General features: G+C 60.2%; 1 protein-coding gene across 1 annotated transcript; it reads right to left on the bottom strand.

Annotated features, from left to right (window-relative positions):
• Positions 1 to 1,635: 1,635 nt before the first annotated feature.
• Positions 1,636 to 6,095, bottom strand: ZNF213 (zinc finger protein 213; the record flags this gene model as incomplete). The annotated part of the gene is made up of 5 exons (XM_079718442.1): positions 1,636 to 3,183; positions 4,240 to 4,363; positions 4,564 to 4,631; positions 4,823 to 4,946; positions 5,697 to 6,095. 5 exons carry the CDS (start codon positions 6,093 to 6,095, stop codon positions 2,540 to 2,542), a joined length of 1,359 nt encoding a protein of 452 aa, XP_079574568.1. The 3' UTR covers positions 1,636 to 2,539.
• Positions 6,096 to 6,680: the final 585 nt, after the last annotated feature.

Raw genomic sequence — 6,680 nt, 5'->3', positions numbered from 1 at the left:
AGGGAGGCCCCAGGTGGGACTGGGGGCGGAGGTGTGAAGAGGCAGGCGAGGGCTCGCCTGGACCAAGGCCTCCCGCCTCTGGCAGCTCTCAAAGCCCAGCGTCCGGAACACACTCTCCAGGACAGCGAGTGTAGAGGCTGACACCTCAGGACTTCTGAGTGTCAGGGCCACCCTTGGCCCCTGCCCACTGTACTTACCTTGGGGAGGCAAGGCCAGAGTCGGGCCAGGGTGGGGCTCAGCTGGGAGCCAGCTGGGCTGGGTCAGGGAGTGCCTCCGACTACCTTTCTTCTCATGCTGTCCCGAGCATCTGCCATCTGCGAGGCCACCTGCAGGGTCCCAGACACCAGGAAAGCCATGGGGCTATGTGGGGGTTCCCTCCGAGCACAGAGTTCACCTCCCAGGCCCAGTGCCAATGCTCTTGGTCCCAACCCTTGGCCTCTCCCTGAGTCCCGTCCTATCAGCTCTGTTTATGAGCTGAGCTGGACCCTGTCCCCTGCCCTGGAACCCTGCGTTCTGGGCCCTACGACCCCAGGCCATGCTCTGTTCCCTGACTCCAGCAGGCTGCTTCCTGGCTGGCACTAACAGGCCCCCACCTGCACCAGGAGCCTGCATCCAATCCTATTCTTAGCTCCTGGTCCACCTGCTATCTGATCTCGTTACACGCCAGTGTCTCCCTTCTGAGCCAGCCACCAGCACCAAAGAAATGTGTGCACTGCTCCCGCCACCCATCACCCCTACTCACTCATTCAGGGCACCCACACGTGTGCACGCACAAACACACACACACACACACACAACTGCCAGCCTGAGGGCATGGGGAGCAGTGAAGGGCATCATCCCAGAGGTAGAAACCCCGGGCTGGACTCAGCTGTCCAGTGAGACCCCGGCGGCTTCATCTGGGAAATGGGGTCTGTCCAGTGACCTCAGGATGAAGCCCGGGTTAAATGGGGGGCAGAGAGGCTGGCACACACACACTGCAGGACAAAACATCTTGTCTCAGCCCACCCCCACCGCCACTCAGGTGGCCCCTGAGGCCACCACCTGGTGAATCAGAAAGGACTTGGTGGGGTAGAAGATGGTCTCAGCACGTGCCCACCAGCTCCACGGGGCCCAGCCTGGGGACAGGGGTTGGGTGGGGGGGGGGCTGGGTGGGGCTGGGGCATGGCCCATTTTGACTCAGCAGCACTCTCTCCCTAAGGGATTTGAGCACAGGGTCCAGCTTAGCGCTCCAGATCCTCTACGGGCAGCATGAGCCACCACCCTGACCAGTCACGGACTCTGAGCCTGGTTCCTCATTTCATCAAAGGGAGAGAGAGAGTGGCCTCGTAAAGACCCCACTCCCAGTCAGCTCCCTCAATCTCCTGATGAGTAGGGAGGGGTGCCACCAGCTGTCCCATCCTGAGCTGTCCTCAGACTAGGGCAGGCACTAGCTGACAGGATGAATGACCCAAGGCTCATGGCAGCCCTTGGGGCCCAGGTGACCTGGAAGCCAAGAATGTGGCTCCACCTGATGACCATCCAGCATCACGTGCCACTAGGACCACCAGGCCAGGAGGCCCAGGGGTACGAATTCCAGGTCCCCCCAACCCCCAGCAGCCACCTAAGGAACAAGAACAGCCTGGAGGAAGTTTTCATGTTTATTCAACCTTTCTGCTGCCCTTTGAGGCCAGCTGGGCCAGCTTCTTGGGAGGGCCTGTGGTCTCTCCCTGTGAATGCCCTTCTGCAGGGAATATAGCGCCTCAGGAGTTAGTGACAAGGTGCTGATGGAGTGCTAGTGTTAAGTACCATAAACCCCGAGACTCCAGGAGACTGGGGAGCAGCGGGGGCAGCGGGCCTCCGCTGGCCCTGTTCTTGGTCTGCACAGTTGGCCTCTGTCCCCGGAGCTGATACCACCCTCCCCAGACTGGTAGAGGGTGACTCTTGGGAACTCAGCTGGGGGCGAGCTGACTGAGGGCAGAGGCAGGCAGCTTGCATGCTGCTGGGACAGGGCAGAGCGGTCAATGTCTGGATATGGGAAGGGGTGGAGGCCAGAAAGCCCCTGTGGCCGCACCCAGGACCCAGGTCCTCATGGGTGTGGGCTGACTGACCCTCCCAGAGTCCAGTAGCACCCTAAGGCTTAGCCTTCCCCCCCGTGGGAAGGCACAGGATGGCAGGACAGAAGGCCCAGCTCATGGACCCAGCCAAGAAGGCCGGGAACAGAGAACGACGGGGCCAAGGAAGGCTGAAGGGGTTCTGGGATGGAGACCCCAGGCCTGCCCAAGTCCTCATATATCCCTGTGCCCCAGCTTCTCCCCTGTGCTCACGCCACCAGCCTGGAATGTGCCGGGGCTCCAGGAAACCAGGGAGCAAGAAAAACCCCAGAGCAGTTAGGGGCATGGCCACGAGGTTACAGGGGATTCCATGCCTGGGGGGCGTTGGCCAGGTCCCCAGGCGGGCAGGGCTGATGGGTTCTGCGCGTGGGGGACCCTGCAGTCCTGCCGGCAGTGGAGATGGTGGACTGGGCCGGGTGGGGACCCCGCCTGGGCCGCCCTTCCGGCCCTCACCCCACAGGCTGGGCCATCTTGGCGTGCAGGCTCTGGTGGGCGATGAGGTGGGCGCGCTGCTTGAAGCTCTTGTCGCACTCGCCACAGCCGAAGGGCCGCTCGCCTGTGTGCACGCGCCGGTGGTCCAGCAGGTAGGAGCGCAGTGAGAAGCTCTTGCCGCAGTCACTGCAGCCGAAAGGCTTCTCGCCCGTGTGGATGCGCTGGTGGTCGGCCAGGTAGGCACTGCGGCTGAAGCTCTTGCCGCACTCGGAGCAGGAGAAGGGCTTCTGGCCCGTGTGCACGCCCTGGTGGCGCACCAGGTCCGAGGAGCTGCGGAAGCTCTTGTCGCACTCCTGGCACTTGTGCGGCTTCTCGCCCGTGTGCGTGCGCTGGTGGCGAGCCAGGTCGGAGCCCCAGCGGAAGCGCTTGCCGCACTGGCCGCAGCTGTGCGGCTTCTCGGCCGCCAGGTCTCGGAACTGCCGCCGGCGCGTGGGCGGCCGCCCCCGCCGCGCCCCCGCTGCCCGCCCCCGGGGTGCCCCCGGCCGGACCTCGGCCTCCTCCAGCCTCCAGGACACGGTCACGTCGCCAGCAGCCTGGCCCGGGAGCGCCGTCACCACCTCCTCCAGCCGGGATCTCTCGCTGTGGCTTGTGAGTCCCAAACCTGCAAGCGGGGAGGAGGCGGCCTCTTCAGTGCCACGCGGTTCCAGGGACAGAGCTGAGGGGAGGCAGAAACGAGGCTCCCGGCCAGCGCCTGGGGCTCAGGTTCAGACAGCCCTGGGCTCCAGCAAACTCCAGCCTCAGCTTCCTCCTCCATGGAATGGGGACACGAGAAAACGACGACAGAGAAACCGTTCAGAGTAAGCGGCAAGGGGCTTGCTGGGCGTCTCCAGCAGAGGTACTTACTAACTACAGGCCTAACCAATCTACGCCCCCTTCCCACACTGCGATCCAGTGTCCCACCCCAAGCCCTGGCTATTCAAACTCCAAAACTGCATAGATTGAGGTCATCTGTAAATGATCCCAACCCTCACCATTTGTTATCAGCAACCAAGGAACCACAGGGCTCAGCTAATATGGTTCCTCTCGCTACACGAGCTCTTGGCCTCTCAGCTCAAGAACAAACGGAAGTGGATCGGGAGGGATCTTAGCTGGTCCCACTGGGTTGCGCGGATTAAATGAGATGATCCCCAAACAGTGCTTAGGAAGGCCCTGACCTGGAGAGAAACCCAGCAGCGCGGCCCCTAGTGAGCAGGTGTCTGTCTGCGCCTCTTCACCGGGCAGGCTGAGGGGGCCTCACAACCACGTTTGCACGAAGTCCCAGCTCCGTCCCTTCAGTGTCCTTCAACCTCTCTGAGTCTCAGGTCCCTCGTCTATCAACGTGCACACGCTTTCATGCAGTGGGTTGTGAGGATCCCATGAGAAAATGCCTGTACCCGTGCTCAGCACAGTCCTGGCATGTTGCCCATGCCATCACAGGCAGAGAAAAGTGAACACCAGCACAAACGAAACCTCCGGGGGCTCTTAAAGAGACGCAGGGAAAGCCCTCTTTGGAGCCAGCTAAGCCAGGACTTGGGAGGAAGACTGAGGATTCCAGCAGGGTGTGCAGGGGTGGGGCCAGCCTGGGCCCACCCGTTGCTGCTGGGACTCCAAGGAGGCGAGAGCCTCCAGCTCAAAAGAGCCAAGGACCCCTAGGCCCCTCGCTGTGCCCACTGCTTACCCAGGGCAACGTTCTGGGAGTTCTCCCTTTTTATGTCCCAGAAGAGATCTCTCTGAGCAGGGTCCAGAGACCCCCATTCTTCCCGGGAGAAATAGAAGGGAATGTCTCCAAATGTCACAGGTCCCTGGAATGAGGTGAGAAAACCCAGCTCAGGGCTGCCCTGCTCAGGACTCCCAGGCAGTCATGGGCAGAGACAGGAAGGCGGATGGGAAACAGGACAGGTCCAGGCCAGAAAAGGATGGATGGAAGAGGCCTTGGTGAGAAGGCAAGACCCATTACAGGGACTCATCAGCATCAGAGGGGACAAAGGAACTGGTTACTCACCCCAGAGGCAAAGCAGGTATCTGTCATCTCTCTGGTGCTCCCCTCTTTAAGAAGAGCTGGAAGCTGGGCTGCAGGGAAAGAATGGAGCCTCAAAGAGGCCAGCCCAGGCCGGGAGTGAGATCTCACACACTCTCCTTCACACACACACGTACACCTTGCCTTCTCAGAACAGAAATACCCTACTTGCTCCCTTCAGGGCAACGTCCAGGAAAGACCCAGGCCCCTGTCCAGCCACTCTGCCACGTTCAAGTTTACTCACCACCATGGCCGTGCTGCTCCCAGGGTACAGGTGGCCGGCTTTGTGTCCCTGCCTTCCGGGGAGGCCCCTGGGCCTGCGATCCCTGGACTGCAGCCTCAGGTTCCGCCCCCTCTGAGGGCACATCCTGTGCAGGAACCACAACATGTTCATCAGCACCAAGACCAGATGGGGGAGACAGAGTTTAATCCCTGGGAAGGAGACACAGGACACATCCCTCAGGAGGCTGGGTGTGGGGAAGGTCAACACAGGGCCCCAGGAAAGACCAGATGAGAATGTGACACCAGGCAGTGCTATGTGCCCAGGGACACTCCCCAACCAAGCGTGAGGCAAGAACCAGCCCCCAAAGACCAGAATCAAAGAGCCACTTAGCAAGGGGCAGTGGGGGAGACCTTCCTGTCAAAGGCAGAACCCCACACCCCCGCCACACATTAGCATCTCCCCAGACGCTTCCAGTGTCAAGGACCCAACACCCCACAAGATAGCAGGGTTCACAGGGACAGCTCTACCTTCTCACACCCCCTTTGGTGCTCTCACTATGCACATCACTGTATCCCCAGGGCCTGGCCTAGAGCAGAACACAAATAAATGTTTGCAGAACCTGTGGAGCTAAAACCTGCCTTCCTGGAGCACGCCCACTTTGGTCCTGCTGCTGCCCTCCAAAGCCACCAAAAAGAAACCAGATTCACTTGGACAGTGTCTTTCAGAAAGGCCACATTATGACAAGCTCCTGTGGACACTCCCTCTGGCTCTCCATGTCCTCCCCCAGCCCCAACCCCCGCCCCACCCCCTGGAGGACTCATCTCTATAGAGATGGCCACCTCTCCTCAGTCCAGGTGCTATCCAGGTGCCCCTGGATGCGGGAGGGGCCCCTCACCTGTGGCCAAGCTTTCACTGGCTGCTTTTGCAGGTCCTCCACCAAGGCAACAGCTTCCTCGCCACTCCCTGGGCATCGTTCGCATACCCAGCCCTGGACGCCCACGGGCAGCACACTCAGGAACTGCTCCAGCACCAGCAGCTCCAGGATCTGCTCCTTGGTGCGCAGCTCGGGCCGCAGCCAGCGGCAGCAGAGCTCCCAGAGCTGGCTGAAGGCCTCGTGGGGCCCGCCCGCATCCCCGTAGCAGAACTGCCGAAAGCGCTGGCGGCACGCCTCTGAATCCCTGCTGTCCTCTTGCTGGGCAGCGTCCTGCTCCCAGGAGGAATCTTCTACCTTCACGATCAGAAGCCCTTCTCCCTCCCCAGGGGCCTGGTCCTGAGGCTCTGGGGGGGCTGCCATTCCCCTGGCCTAAGGCTCAGGGCTGGTCAGCCTCAACCTGGGCCTTCAATCTCCCAGAGGGATCCCCAGTGGCAGCTGGGTTGGCATCTGGACAGGCACTCCTGGGAAAAGAGCAGATTAGCAGGAGGGGGGCGGTACATGAGCAATCACCAGCCTTGAGGGACATCCAGGGACTCCAGCTCCCGTTCTTCCTGGCCTTGAAGGCTATTTTAGGCTCTCCTATAAAGACGTGCTCACATGACTCTCTTCTACCAATACAGATCCGCGGCTCCTTATCCTCAGCTCCAAAATCCAAAACTCCGAGGTTTTCACTACCTGGTCTACTGACACGAGATGAGCATATTTATAACCTCCATTTATCTCACTTAATGTAAATGTTCACATGTTCTATGGGAGAAATATTAATGTATTTGTTCAGTTTGTAAAAATCTATCAAGTTGTACTTCTGATGTATATTTCTGTATATTATTCTTCAATTTAAAAAAATTCTTTTTAACTGGGAATTCCTGGCGGTCCAGTGGTTAGGACTCCGCGCTTTCACTGCTAGGGGCCCCGGGTTCGATCCCTGGGTGGGGAACTAAGATC

The sequence above is a fragment of the Hyperoodon ampullatus genome (genome assembly GCF_949752795.1).
Source record: "Hyperoodon ampullatus genome assembly, chromosome: 14".
NCBI lineage: Eukaryota > Metazoa > Chordata > Mammalia > Artiodactyla > Ziphiidae > Hyperoodon > Hyperoodon ampullatus.
The sequence above is the reverse complement of the archived record's forward strand: the minus strand, read 5'-3'. Positions and strand labels throughout refer to the sequence as shown.